General features: G+C 45.5%; 1 protein-coding gene across 4 annotated transcripts; it reads right to left on the minus strand.

Annotated features, from left to right (window-relative positions):
* Positions 1-121: 121 nt before the first annotated feature.
* On the minus strand, positions 122-14,735 carry LOC105838571 (muscle M-line assembly protein unc-89). 4 transcript variants are annotated; one of them, XM_012684234.3, is made up of 13 exons: positions 14,380-14,735; positions 14,228-14,297; positions 10,070-10,252; positions 9,350-9,386; positions 8,399-8,568; positions 7,859-8,047; positions 4,691-4,906; positions 4,226-4,469; positions 3,564-3,902; positions 3,145-3,350; positions 2,842-3,070; positions 2,200-2,680; positions 122-1,208 (listed from the first exon to the last, which is right to left on the minus strand). In XM_012684234.3, exons 3-13 carry the CDS (start codon positions 10,136-10,138, stop codon positions 668-670), a joined length of 2,721 nt encoding a protein of 906 aa, XP_012539688.1. In that variant the 5' UTR covers positions 10,139-10,252; positions 14,228-14,297; positions 14,380-14,735; the 3' UTR covers positions 122-667. The 4 variants fall into 4 exon arrangements, with proteins under 4 accessions (XP_012539688.1, XP_036140363.1, XP_012539685.1 ...); XM_036284470.1 differs by having other exon boundaries at positions 14,228-14,735; XM_012684231.3 differs by lacking the exons at positions 14,228-14,297; positions 14,380-14,735 and adding an exon at positions 13,577-14,219.
* Positions 14,736-15,459: the final 724 nt, after the last annotated feature.

Here is a 15,459-nt window from a genome sequence, read left to right on the forward strand (position 1 = left end):
AATGTGAACGAGTCCTCGTCGTTTCCAATAGATTCACATTAAATAATTCGCAAGGATAATATCGGACAAGTATATATATATATATATATATATATATATATATATATATATATATATATATCTCGCGAAATAGTAAGTAGAACTTTATATTTTTCTCATCTACAAATAAAACAAATCGTAACTTCAGCACTTATTAATTTCTTGAACAGTTTCCAAGCTGTATCTGATTACTATCACTATTATTTCCGTCACGCCGACGATATTCTATATTAAAACGCGTAACTAGGCGATACGTGATAAGATGGAAATAAAGCCAACTGTTTAATGAGAATAAATTAAAAAATATAATATGTAATATCTACATGTGAACGTGTGGCCATCAGTGACGCAATTAAGAATAGGATTGAGGATTTCAACGATAACAAAAAGGGGAATAAAAACAAAAGTACTACAAGATTCTCGAAAGTACATACGTCCGAAATCTACACGCAAAACACACACAAATATAGTTGATTACTTTACTACATCTGTAGACTTTTGCTTAAAATTTGTATCATTCATATTTCGAAAAAACTTCGTGTACCCGCGTGTTTGGTGAGAGGGATAGCGCAAATTAGCGTCCTAAAAAGGATACGGATGGTTTATTATCACGTCTCTGACGACCACCTCAGTATTTACCGTCTCTGGACAGATCCCTGTTACTACGGCTAATGCTGGCGAGAATGCCGGGGCTCTTGAGCGGCGGCGTCTCGTCCAGGCGGTTCAGGTGTAAATTGGAGGTATACGGCGCGCGGACCGCCGGCGCGCCGCCGTTCCTGTCGGCCTCGACGTTAAAGCTCTTGCTGCGCGACAGGGTCGACTTGTACGTACGTTCGGGTTTCGGTGGTGCCTGAAGAGTGCTGTACGCGGGAGGCGCGTTCACCTTGGGCGACGTGCTCACCGTGTTTTTGATCGATATGTTGATCATGCTGCTGTACTGCTGCTGCTGCTGCTGATGCTGGCCCAGTTTGCCGGGTGTGCCGTACCTGGCGATGTTCGCCTTCTGGTGCCGTCTGGCTTGCGGGCGTGCCGATTGTCCGTCACCGGCGGAGTGCAGGTTCCGCGGTAACGTCTGAGTCGACCGGAAGTGCTCGTCCCTCTCGTGATCGCCAACCGTCAGTCTGCCGGTGGACTTGCTAAACCTGCCGAGGGAGCTGCTGGTGGCGACGCTGAAACGCGGTCGTTTCCGAAAGGTGATTCCCGAGTCGCGTGGAAGCGCTTTCTCTCGTCGACGATCGAATGAGCCTATCAAGCCGTACATACGTTCGATTTCCCTTTTTCATGCGATTCCCTTCATGCAGCCTTCACCCCCGAAATCGAAGCACGGATTCGCACGAGGATGCGAGACTTTTAAAGATTACCCAAGCGGCCCCCGATTTAGACGTTCACACTTTGGCGTCTCCTGAAGCTCGTACAACTACGTCGATTGGCGATCGAGCGATGAGATAGCGAGTTCTATTCATACGACGACAGATTCTGATCGAGAGACAAATTTTCACTGACAACGTGTGAAAGCGCGCGCGTGAAATATCCTCGAAACGCTATGTCACTCCTAACATATTTCATGCATAGACAGATCTGTAGAGCTTACTCTCGGAATTAGTTAGATCCCTCGCACTTTTCATTTGAAGTCGACTTTCCCTCGAAAGGTGAGAATCAACGTCATTCTTTGTCACTCTTTGATATTCCTCTTTACATATGCAATTTCACTTATCTCAAAGAGAGGCAGAAAGAGAAAAAGAGGAAGCAAAAGATTAGAAAATTATAAAAGAATATCATCCGATAAATTCTATAAAAACCATCTTACAAATCCCAATTAGTAACGCAAACACTGAATTTAGATACTAATCAAAGAAAAACATTAATTTAATTCATAAAAATCTCATAGATTTTAATTAGTAATTCTTTTAAATACCTAATGTGGAAAAAAACCACATGAAAAAAGAACGGAAGACTCACGCAATATATTTTACAAGGGACACCGCTGTACAATCACACGTTACGTGAAGATATTTCAGTAGCGGGGGCGATAATAACGATAACGATAAGGGTATTAAGGGCAGTATCAGTCGCAGGGCGATTTTAATTAAAATACAGAAGAGAGCTTATCAGTCAAAATTTGTCTCTCTTTCGCTACGCCATATCGAGTACTTGGATTACCTGTGCTCGGAATCTACGGCAATTTTACCGGAGCCACGTGATCTTCCCTGCCGCGGCCGATCTCGGTCGTTCTCGTATCCCTTCTCGCGGCCGTAGATACTGCCGCCGAAGGGATCCTCGCCCAGGTAGTATCTCTGCAAGGGCGGCGGCGTGGACTCGCTGCGTTGCCACTCCTGGACACCGTGGTCGGCCAGCCTGGTGGTAGTCTTCGTGGCGACCTTGCCCGACGGGTTTCGCGGCGATCGCGGCGGTCTCTCCGGTGGTTTGTGGCTGTTCTCGTCCATGTCCCTTTCGCTCACGAAAGGGATATTCCTGTCGATCACGTTGTACTGCATGTAGGTCGGGCCGTTGTCGTCGGTCTGCGTCAGCTGCGAGGTCGAACCACCGCTTGCCCGTTTGTTCTTTCTCTCCGTGCTGGCCGAACGTAATTTGCCCACCAGCTTCCGAAAGGATTCGCCGATCTTGTACTTAGATCCTTGACCTGCGAATAAATTTGCAATTATCGCAACGTATCATCAGTTTGCCTCGTAGTCTGATCGTAATAATGAATTTGATTTATTTTCAACTAAAATTATAATTGTAAATTACTAACTGGAGTACTTAGACTTTTCAGCTTGAATGAAATCGCGAAAGAAAACTCACCCTTCGACGCCCGTGAACTATCCGACTTCTTTTCTTCGCGACCGTTCATCGGCGATTTCGGTGAGATCGATCGCGATCGCGGCGTGGTACTTCTGTAGTCGCGCTCGGGTGTCTGCGATCGAACGTCGCGATTACGACTCTCCCAGGTTCTCTGCACCACGTGTACCGGACTTGAGGTGCGACCTGACGGTGGCTCGTTCGAACTAATCCTCTCTTCCGATTTTGCCCACTGTAAAAAGTTATAATAATCAATAACCCCAATGCTCTATAAATTTCACAACAAAGAGGGAAAAAATTTTATACCTGTTCCTTCGATCTTCGACGCACCGGCGGGGATGGTGTACGTTGCCGTTCGTCGACATAATCCTGATACTCGCGTCGGAACGATTCGTAAGTTTTCGAATGCGATGATTCAACTTGATTTCTCTTGTGCCCGTGGGCATGCCCGTTGACTCGTGGAGCTTCCACATACCGAACCGGAGAGTTCGCTCGCGCGTGATTTTGCTTCTCTGTGTAGAATTATGTTCACATTACTTGAATTCGTGCACTAATTGATATTTGTTCGGATAAAGTTGCAATATGTACACAATTCAATTATTTTCTAAATTTTAAATAATAATACATTTCTGTTATCCATTTTTAAAGAAATTTTACAATTTCATTTTATTATACTATGACACTATGTGAATAAGTTAATACTATTTACCACAAATTCTTTTTACCTTTCCCTTGATATCGTTCCGACCACTCGCTGATCCCATGAAAATATTCTGAAGGCGAGCCTGATTCTCGACCACGTCGCTGATTGCGGCTGGAGCTTGCGTTCTGATAATCGCGCTCCTTCGGCGCGCAGGATTTCATCGTGACGTTGATGTAGCTCGTGTTAGTGCCGGTGGGAAGAGGAGAATCGTCGGCGTCGAGGGACCCGTGCGAGGAACGAGAATCGCTGCCGAAGTGGCTTTCCAGCCACTTCGACGTTTCGAATTTTCTCGCCTCGTCCTCTTCCTCAAGGTCCAGCGGCTTTTTCGTCAGTGCATCTTTCCGGGCGGCATCCGAGAAACCTGTAAGAATTGACGATGCAATTACTGCTTTGGAAAAGAGAAACGTATCAAGTGGAAATAACTGCATTTACTATTTTCCTTCAATAGGCTTCAATTCTTAAAAAATTCATTAAATACACAACTTTGTCGTATTGAAGATACACACACACACACGCGCGCGCGCGCGCGCAACAGAGGAGGGTGGAAGAGGAGTTCAATCAGCTTATCAACTGTCAGACTTTTATACTTTGATGCCACTCGCGATTATCCGTTGACCCCCTGGCCAGTCGTTCGTAAACATGTGGAACGCAGCGATAGAAAATCAATAGAGAAAGGCGACGTACCGGGATACTTGTGAAAACGAGTCGTCCGCATGCCCGTCGGTGATGGTGACCAGTCGCCTATTCGTTCTCCTTCGGTTGTCTCTGCGACGTAGCGCATTTCTCGGCCGACTCTCTCGCCGGCCGAGATGTAGTCCACCACGTCCTCTTCCCTCTTCTTTACGTATCTCTGCGAGCTCTCTTTCCTCGTTTCAGAGGCGTCGTCGTTGTCGTCCTCCCCGTCGTCCGGAACCTCGTCGTCTTTGATCTTCGAAGCGGAAAAATCATCGTTACTAGCAACCATCTCTCCAGAACTCGCAAATTTTCAGTTACATCGATTACATTTTATTTGCGTATAATGAAAATTACATTTTGTACATAATTAAGTACTCTTTTACAGTTCGTAAAAATGATGGAGATAAATCGTGACGCGAAGAGAAAACTATAATGATGGAAGTATATTAACCAGTTTTTGCTGTCGCGACTCACCTCTTCGTGCTCGACCGTTCGCTTCTTCTCGGTAACGATTAATCCATCAGCCTTCAGTTCCTTTTTCTCCAAGGTCTTCTCGGTGTCGATGACTTTGTTTGACCTAGTCGTGTGCTGAATGACCCGCGGACCGGACTGCGGCGCCAGCTGTTTCGAAGATTCGGCGAGAGCGACCCGCAGGTCGCCTCTATTGTTGCGCACCGCCTTCTGGTAGGCCTGAAAGCCAGATGTGGACCCGCATTAACTCTCGTCAGCCCCCCCCTTTGGGGTTGAAACCCCGACGAAGGCACTTTTTAAAAAAGGTTTTACGTTTTAATTATTTGTCCTTGTTTCTACATATATTTTTAGCAATTCAAATGTGTTTTGAGTAACTTAGCTATTACAGTTGTCAATTATTTATTATTTATTTATGGCGGGGAAGGGCACAAACCCTTGAGCGCAATTTTATAAACGCGACCTTGGTAACAGTAAACCGGCTGATCCGGCTCTATGCCTATTTTTCTCTTTCTTCCGCAAAATTATATTGCTTTTAAAAAAGAATGTGACGCTCGAGACCAGCTGTAATGGAGCAAGTGCGCGTAATCGTATACTAATGAATATGCAAAGGTATCACAAATCAGAGAGAAGACATGATAAACCAGAAATTCATCTTTGCGAGCTTTAATTAATGGACATCTAGTTGACACGCAGATATCATCTAGATTACTGAAATTTAATCACAGAAAAGCGCCGACAATAATAATTATCGGTTACTGCTCTTTCGTCCCGGTATAAATAAAACGATCCGCGATGAATAATTAACGAACAAAAATATGTCATGTTTCAATATTATCTTAATCGTTAATTCCATTTTAAATTCGCTTTCCTCCTCTCTCTCTCTCTCTCTCTCATTCACTCATTCTCTTTCGCTTTTATTCTTTATGAGTTTCTCTTAAAATATCACATCTAATGAATTCGATTAAAGCATCTTTGATTTTACTCGAGCGAAATTTAAATACGTCAAGTAGTTACGTGTATCAAGAAATACGTCTGCGTTGCGTGTCGTCGGACAAATAAATTAAAAATTGTGCAAAGTGCCGGTTACGATGACACGACGCGATTCTCCGACTTCCGTCGAGAGAACGACTCAGTTATTCGAGCACGCGGAGGATGATGACGAGCATGACGAGATCGCCACATCGGAAAAACTGGTGTCCATCGTGCGACATTATTATATGTATTTTCAATCGAACCTGTGTTCCGATCTATAGGCAGCGGTGTTGCAGCGGCACTCGTGCACTTCGGCGTTCCGTTCGATTTCAGCGCGAGCATGCGACAATTAATTATATATCTCTTTGCGGTTATCTCCCTGGAGAGAGAGAGAGAGAGAGAGAGAGAGAGAGAGAGAGAGAGAGAGAGAGAAGCGTTTATTTAAACATTCTAGGGCAAGCCCTTTAAGAACGTACAAAGTAAAGTAAAATGTGGAGCAGTTTTGATTTTACAGTGACAGATTAGAAAATTGTAAAGAGAGAGAGAGAGAGAGAGAGAGAGAGAGAGAGAGAGAGAGAGAGAGAGAGAGGGGGAGAAAGAGAGGCACGGTACGCGCGATCTCGCCGGCACGTCGCGTTCGATTAAGCGGCGCACGTCTTTTTTCGGCGTCCCGGCATCTCTCTCGCGCGAGCGGACGACACGACTCTCGAGAGGAATCTCGAGACTACGAGGCGTTTCAGGACCACACGGTGGAGGAATTCCGCGGCGAGGACGTGGACGAGTACACGAGCGGGACACTGTCGGCGGGCGGATTCGCGGCTGATCGCACCCGCGGCACCCGAGAGACGTGCGGAACAGCTGCTGAGACTGCGGCTGCGGGCTGCGGGCATCTCACGGGCCCCTTCATCGCCATTGGGTGAAGGGAGAGCAAAATCGAGAGATCATCGACTTCCACTTCTTCAGATCCCTTTCCCTCTCTTTCTCTCTCTCTCTCTCTCTCTCTCTCTCTCTCTCTCTCTCTCTCTCTCTCTCTCTCTTTCTCTTTGTCTCTCGCTTTCCGCGATCGCCCCTCTCCTTCGCCCTCTCGCTCTCATCCGTTCCCTCTCCTGCGCTCGCCATCAGAGCCGTTCGCCGTTTAACTCCGTCCTTCCTTCGTCCTCTTCGTCCCAGAGCGATTCGACCTCCATCGTCCTGAATCGTTCATGCGCGCGAGAGCGTCTCCTCTCTCGCCCGGTATTATACCTGTTGCCCGTCTTTCGCAACGATCCGCGGGTACATACTCCTCTCCCGAGTGTATCTCCCCGTTGCCGAGGTTTGTGAAACCGCTCCGTTGCGATTTACGTGGATGCGATTGCACGCCGCCGTAGATCGCGTATCGGGGGAGAGCGAGGGCTTTTTTTTCCCCTCTCCCTCGTGGCTATTCTCGGGTTTGTCTAGCCGACGCGCGTTAAATGCGCGCCGTGTTATTATGACACCGGGAACGTGACACGATCCGTCGCTATTACCTTGCCCCGATACGACGTAAACGTCAGGCTAACGTACTTAATTTATGGTTTGTGATTAGCGAACACGATAATGAAATAGCCGTCGGAAACACGTGACGCGTGTTACTTCAGAGGAACGTAAATAAGTGTAATATTTTTATATTTTATAAATCAAAGAGAGGATTTTCTATATTAAAATCTCCATTTTTAGTTACGGTAAACATATATAAGTTGCACAGACCAATTATGATTATGAAAACTACAATATAGTTTTAACTATAATCTATATCGTTGAATATTAACTATAAAAGTATTGGGTCCAAAAATGACTATACAAATTACGATGACATTGTGGTTGCTGCGACTATTTTTTCCTCTCGGCGCAAGACGTGATATTGGGACTTATAACCGTTATATAGAGAATACATAATTGTAATGCAAAGTATGAATATCTGGCGCCGAGCTAAAAGACACGTCGACTCGCGCGAGCGAGTCTATCAGACGGGACGAATCTTTCTCTCTCTCTCTCTCCCTCTCTCTCTCTCTCTTTCGCTCTCTGGAGAACAAACAGCGCGCGACCTTTTCCGCGGCGCGTGACGCCGCCGGCAGAGAGAATGCGCGCGGCGAATACACACACGCGGCACGCGCAGGTGGAATTCAGGTGGGTGGGTGTGTCGCGGGCGCATATACGTGTATTACGTATATGTATACGTACCTCGTCCGAGATATCTCCCAACTGCTGGCGATCCTCCGTCTCGAGCCTCTCCTCGATCTCCTCGCGACTTCTCACCACCGTCTCGTTCAGCTCCTTCTGCACGACGTTACCGCCATTTCCGGTCACAGTACCACCTGCCGCCGGCCGCCGCCAGTCGACCTCCTGCGGTTGATCCCCGGTCGTGCGTCTCTAAACACCGGTTCGCGGACCAGTTAAAAGCACGTTTCCTTGCGCGCGCGCGCGCGATACTACAAAGGAAGCCGATTCTGCATACGCTAATGTATGCAGAATCGATGAACAATAGGCGCGTGTCGAAAACGAGGAAGGAGAAGGAATTTCTCGCGATTGTTGCATCTTTCGTCTCGTAAGAATTATCAGGAATAAGACGCAATCTGAAATCCTCTTGATTATCACAAAAAAAAAAATGAAATAATAGAAAAATTTGAAATATAAGACTTCAAGAGTTCGTTTACGTCATTTGTGTTTATCGTGCCAAGTTTATTAGCGGAACTTTGACAGCTATTCGAAAAACGTACGAACCTCCTGAGTCGTGTGCTCCTGCTGCTCAACGTCCTCGGTCGTGTTTGTGGTGACGAAGGGCCCGGAGTCGACGACCACCTCGCCGTCCTCGAGAACGACCTGCCGCTTCACCCTCGTCTCGATCTGCCGGGTGGTGGTAATCTCCTTCTTCTTGCGGGTCTCCCATTCCTCTGAAAGCCGGAAGCGGGCGTTCTTTCAGCCTGGCTCGCAGCACCGGCGCATTGTTTCGCAAAACTAATTTCTCGGTCCCGAACAAACGGACATAAAATGCGGACGATGAGCCGACGATGATAGAAGGAGGGAGATAGGGGAGGTGGAGGGGAGGTCTCTTTTGTGTGCCGCGATCGACATCGCTGTCAATTATCGCGCCTTCGTGCACTTCTGGCCGCGCCAAATGAACGAAATAACAGCTTATCCGCCCCGAGTAAACAGTTACTTTTGCGATCGCAATGTTTGTCAAATAGAGAGAAACGAAACCGACTGGAAAAGATTCTTTGCTCTTCCAAAAAAAAAAAAGAAAAAAGAAATGCCCACGGTCCACGAAATCTTATCTCTTATTTGAACGACAAAGGGATGGGTGTTTGGCAGGTATAGATCCGGACCGCTCAAATACTAAAAATTTCTGGGTCGAGATTACAGCCATCTTTTAACGTTGCTGGCGCGCGTGCGTCTTGGGAAGCGTCTTGGATAATTTAAACACGAGATTTGAAAAAAAAAAAAATGACAAACGTTCTAGTAGTAAAATCTACCTGCCGCTTCACATACGGAACAACGTATTTCCTATAAATAACGCATTTACTGTTCTTTGCCCTCTGGTTATGAATTATGCGTGTGCCGATGTTAATAGCGTCATCTTAATAAAATTTTAGCCCGCACACACCGGCGGCATAAACGGCCGGCACGGATTACCATTTTCGCTTGTGGATTAACATTTCCGTTCGAGGAATTTACCTTCTTTGATTAATGCCACGGAGTTCTCAGGGTCAACCTGAAAAAAGGAAACAATATGTATGTAAATCCGCCTACGACTCGCTGCGAGAATGTCGGAGAAGCGAAGGAGCGATTCCTCTCGACTTAAGGACATTCCGGGGAAGTTACGTATCGCGAGAAGTACGTCTACCGCAAATAACTTCGCGGTAACCGCTTTCTTACTCCATGTTACACGCGACTAAACTCCTGACCGACACCCGGCAGATTCCGATCCGACAGGGACGTTAACGTGGTAGTAAGATCATTCGCAAGATCGACTCCGGCGAATAAACGCGCGAGTGACTCGCGGGGGGATTTTCTGTCCGACACAATTACGCGGATTACAAGCAATCGCGTATAATTAATATAATATGTACAAGAAGTATTTAATGTACTGCAGGTTTAAGCTCGAACGAAAGTATGAGAAAAGCCTGCATTAATTGAAAAGTAAGAAATCGATGGCTTTATCTACCACACAGCGAAATGTTTTTTTATTCAATAAATCTCGGCCAATCTTCTCAGTTCGACAAACTCAACAAATTTTTTTCTTAATGATCACTCAGATTTATTTCGTCAACTCTTCGTACATTAAATCCTTCGAACAGGTGCGGAATGTAGGCCCGAGAATATGAACTCTGAAGGAGAAACGCGCGAGCGTCTGAGAAAATGCATTCTGAAGAGGCCGGAGAAAATGTTACTCACGAGAATAGAGGAGTGGGTATTCGCCGGTGGACGGGCCTCGTATCGGCGTGTCGAAATCACTTCCATCATTCGATCATGTCTGCTACATAGTCCTGATGCTCCTGATGATCGGATCACTTTTGGTTTGTCCTTGCGAGGTGGAATTCAGCTGACAAACGAGCAACGACGTTTCCGCCTCACGTTCTGTTACAATTTCGTGGAAACGGTAATCAATTTGTGTGACAAAGTTAAGAAGATATAAAATGCAAATAAAAATAAACACTTTGATCAGCAATATTTTCTTGTAATTAAACGATGGTGTTTTTATTTTAATCGGCAAAGCGTGAAACTTTCAGGGAAACGAGAAGGAACTTCAACTCCTGCTAACGATAATTTTGTGTGGCATTGATGCTCTTTGAGGAAATCGATACATAAATATATATATATATATATATATATATATATATATATATATAATTAAATATTTAAATTTATTTAATATTATGATTGTCCAATATTTTACAATTAGGATCTGAGAATAGTGGAAGGAATGTCACCATTTCTTCGATAATACAGGATTCGATTCGAGATGTCAATCTTGCCATCCCTCTTTTCATTCTTCCGACTTACGTCGACGCACATGTGAGGAACACGCAACTCGCGAAGCTGCAATAATTCATTGGAAAGCTCTCTCTGCGTAGAGAGAAAGAGAGAGAGAGAGAGAGAGAGAGAGAGAGAGAGAGAGAGAGAGAGAGAGAAAAGCCGAAGGCCGCGGTGGCGAGCCTGTGGTCGCGAGTAACCTCGATATGGTACGCGCGATACGATATCGAGATGTGGCTAAAGACACCAGGTACAGCCGTTTGCTCTATGCCCTATATCAATGGCGTAAGTGATGCGCAAATGATCGGAGAGTTCGATTGAGTTATTCGTCAAAAAGGATAATTGACGCGTGATTAAAGAACGATTAATTTCTGCGGTTATTATCGAGATAATAATTCCCAGAAATTGTAAAAGATGAAATACACTAGCTGCAGAATAAGCGAAGCGATTTTTTTCTTCAAATAGGAATAACAGAAAAATAGTAGTATACACGAAGAGAATTTTCTCTTAAAAATTTATCCTATAAATTTGATGAAATTTGGATAAAATTCTTCGATGTCCATGTTATCCCACGACTATCATAATCTTACAGAAATTCTAAGAGAAAGTTTTCTCCATTTACAATGTGTTAAAACAGAAGAGTGAGAAAAAAATATATGTTTACGCAGGACTTACACTTTTCCGGTTTCACAGATAATAAGTATCTGATATATACCGATTGCGCGCTATTTCTGTAACGTTTCACTGATCTGATTATACCAAATTAAGCGTTCAGCTTGATCGTTTCAATCGTCGCTTCGTCACAAAGAGCAATTTAATTCGTTTCAAAAAAGAACTTTGCCTACGCCTCTGAACACTCCATGTCCTTGCGGTTCGAATTACGCACGCGTTCTCCCCACCTCGTATTACGGACAGGTACGTATAAGTATTTAGGCTTTTTTTCCTACCTTTTAGGATCTATGATTGTAAAGTGTGGTTTTGAAAACATTTGCAAGTTAAATGTGCTTAATGTGTTTTCTAAGTACTCCGTAGGAGTCCGCAGTACATGTGCAAAGTACAGTTGTCGCATAATCTTTTAACGCTCTATGACGTTTAACTTATTCAGCGCTATTGATTGACAAGTTATTTAATTGCCGCTATAATCGTGACATTTATTTTATCGTACATCTGATAAATTAGGAGAAAACTCGAGAAAAATTATCATAAGCAAATTAAACAATTTTGTTACAAATTAAGCCTTTCGTTAAATATCTCCACGCGTCAGATGTTCGACGTTTAATGACTTTGTAAACACGTTTAGAAATTAACATTCCTTCGTTTCTCCGCTTTCCCACCGTTTCTCGACGCAGAACATGTAAACATCGCGCCAATAAACGTTTCATATCTCATGAATAGATCTAAGGGAATAAGCATGCACTTTGCATTGACAACATACTTCTTTGGTAATCCGCCATACAGTCATGTCAGTCTCACCTTATTTGATATGCGTGTGACGTCAGAGATGCGTCAGCGCGTATAAAAGCGACTAACTCGAAAAGTCCGTGACATTTTACGCACTTTGCCTAGAACAGGATGAACTCTCGCGAGAGAGTAACGGTAAAAAATTTCCTTCCAACTATCCTTGACAATAACGGGGACGTTAAATCATATCTTAATAGAAAGTAATAATTTCATTCATTCTTCGTACAATTCACGAGCATTCTTGTCATATTTCTTTACAAAGGCAGACTAAGTAATTGATGCAGCAAATTTTTGACATGTATATAAATTTAAATATAAATGTACTTCTTACAATTTTTTTCGCAATTTTTTACGACACATTTATGTAATTTGTACAGAGAGATTTTTAGCAAATTTCTTACAAAAGGAAAGGATAAAATAGATTGATTTAACGTTTTTTTTTTTAATTTTTTGAACTTGCCGAACACCAATCTCTATTTAATAAATTTTAATTCTTAGATGACATTTACAAGGTTTTCAAGGTAAAGGTTTCAAGTAGCACCAAATGTATCATTTTACGTTCCTTTAAAGAAACAATTCACAATTTACAAGTCCACTCTTGAGACGCTTACGCCCGCATTTCTTCGGAAAGCTGTATCGACGAGATTTCACTAACGTCTCATTAACTTTGACCGCCCGTGCGGCCCCAATTGCCGCGTAAACGCAACGGGCGATTAAATTAGCGTTAATCGACGGTGACGGAACGAACTCTCCTTCGTGAAATAAATCGAGATAAGGCGCGCGGACCGTTTGAATCGCCGGGCGCCGGCGACGCGCGGTGATTTCAACGCGTGTCGTCGGCGAGAGACGCGCGAAAAGCGGGCGATTTAAGCGCGAGCTGACGCGCGGCGAACGACGCCGGACACGTGACCTCGACAAGGACGTCGCCATTTTGGCTGAAAATGCGAAGCGGGCTCGTTCGAGATCAGCACAGGCGCGCTCGCGATCCATTTTAGGACCGGGCGCGACACACACGAATCTCTCGAGCGGGAAACCGGCCACCTTGGCTTTCACGCCAAATAAAGTTGATTGAGGCCGATCATCGAGAGCGATCGTTATCGAGGGGGCCGGGGCGGGGCGGCGGGGAAAAACCCTCGGCCGATGATAAATCGCGCAACGCGTTCGATCGAACGCCCGAAACACGCGCGCGACGCTCACTGGGAAGATTCCCATCGCTCGGCTCTGCCGCGCGACGCGTTATGTAAGAGGCTGACAATGCCACACTCGCGTAATAATGCTCGGCGAGGAAAAGCGGCGGCCGACGCGACGCCAATCCTTTCTCGGAAGCGCGAGAAAGAGAGATCGCGGGAGAGATGACACGCCTGTGTACAAGCGGAGCTCGGAGCGGAGTGAAATTTTCAGGCGAGAAGACAAAAGGCCGGGAATGCGAGAGTAAAAGGGGAGGAAACGCCGATTGTTTACACTCACCTACGGCACTCCGCGCGCGTTCGCGCGGATCCCCCGACAACGGATTCCTCTCGCGAATTAAATCAATCGCGCGGCACGACGACGGCGCTGAGAAATTTAAAGAAATCGACCCTTCGTCTTCCCTCGAACGGGGGCGTCCACCTCCCCCGAGAGAGATTAACCTTTTCAATCCTCTCCTGTAACGAGGAGGGCTTGGATTCAAATGCAAACGCGAACGACAACGCGCGCGCGCGGAACGAAAGTTAGCACTCGCCGTCGAGACGATCGCGCCGCGTGCTTTCGCGCCAGCCAGCGCTCGCGATACACTGTCCGGCCGTCGAGCACTTTCTGACGGATCCACCTGGGGCACCTCAGGCTCGAGTCTAGCAGGTGAGGCGCCCCAGAGAGTGCGTGCCGTTACCGCTGGTTACCGCCGCCTGGTGCACTCTCTCCCGACGCGGTGGCTACCGAGAGAGAGAGAGAGAGACAAATATAGAATCCGCCGCGCACGATCCGTGACACCGAATCTTTCGGGAGATCGCGATGGATGGGATGGACCCTCTTCCTTCCTCGAGGTTTCCTAAATAGGAAAACGTCTCCCGGAGACGAATGCGGAATAGGAACGAAGACGCGCGATTGAATTGTAATTCGTTACAAAGTTTCGACGCGTACCTTGAAATGTCCCAGATTTTTTTCTCTCGGAATTCCCAAACGACGACTGCGGCGGCTGACCGTTTCGGATCTGAAGGCAAGAATACGAAATGCATCTCTATTATTCGTATATATCAGACATCAAATAGATGTGGATTTGATTATCCAATTACCGCGTCGTTGCATTACAGAAATTACTGCTCGAGCACCAACTCCAGAAGAGAGACTTTTTTTAACGCGCGCAAGAAGTTATACTGAAGCCCAGAAGTTGAAGTGCGTATAAAAGATGTAATCGTATTATTGCACGTCCGCGCTCTCTGGACTCGCTCTGGCCTTGAATTAAATATAGTTTGTAGGCGAGCCAACACACAATCGTTTCTCATTTGACTGATTTTTATTCATTTATTCCGAAAGAATTTGTCAGCTCGTGTAAAACTATCAGCACATAATCGACCCCGCTGCTGTTTGTATTTTAATACAAATTCTAGCGGCGCGCTTGAGTACTGCGGGGGAAAAAATGAAAGAAAAAAAAAAAAGATATTTTCAGAGTCCAGAGATCATTTTGTTAAATCGTTTTAAGTGTCTAGGAGAGAATTTTTTGCGGACACGGAGAAACACAGAGCTTCGCCGACTTATGCCGAGACTGTCGGAAGGGGGTATCGAGTAGTAGTAGGAGGTGAGGAATCGAAGCGGGGCGAAGCCACTGTAAACAACAGGCACGTACGCGACAGTCGAGTACACGCCCGAATGGGCAAACACCATGTATATCTCTCGCCACGGTGCCGTTCGTCCAATCAGAGATATCGCCGCGCGAGAGACGGAGATTAACGTTCCATTAACCCATTAAACCGCGCGATCGCCTTGAGACCTTTTCGACTCACCGCGCCGACTCGATTATGGAATATCCATCGCGCCGGCGATTCCTTTATCATTTAATTTTCGGAATGCCAAGACTGAGAGCGTCTAGAAGCGAAGAGCCGCGCGGTTGCGAAATCTCTCGTGCCAAAAATGTCAAACGAGCAGAATCGAGGAATGCCCTTCGCGAGAGCACTATTATTAATTTCCAATGTATTGCGTCAGAACGGAGACGGGAATAAAAACATGTAAGCAGAGAGAAAAGTATATTGTAACGTTTGGCATTCGCGGCTATAATTGCGCGGTAAAATAATTGCAGAGCTCCGTAAGTGGGAATCTTCACTTTAATAGTTGTTACATAAACTACATATACGTACAAATGTTAGTAATGTTGATGA

This window comes from Monomorium pharaonis, chromosome 3 (genome assembly GCF_013373865.1).
Source record: "Monomorium pharaonis isolate MP-MQ-018 chromosome 3, ASM1337386v2, whole genome shotgun sequence".
In the NCBI taxonomy this organism is placed as follows: Eukaryota; Metazoa; Arthropoda; class Insecta; order Hymenoptera; family Formicidae; genus Monomorium; species Monomorium pharaonis.

Coding starts and splice junctions, on each gene's coding strand:
- LOC105838571 (XM_012684234.3), bottom strand. CDS start 10,138: ATGATGGAAGTGATTTCGACACGCCGATACGAGGCCCGTCCACCGGCG. Junction 4,907..7,858: donor TGGGAGATATCTCGGACGAG/GTACGTATACAT, acceptor TCTGGCTTTCAG/GCCTACCAGAAGGCGGTGCG. Junction 2,681..2,841: donor TAGTTCACGGGCGTCGAAGG/GTGAGTTTTCTT, acceptor ATTTATTCGCAG/GTCAAGGATCTAAGTACAAG.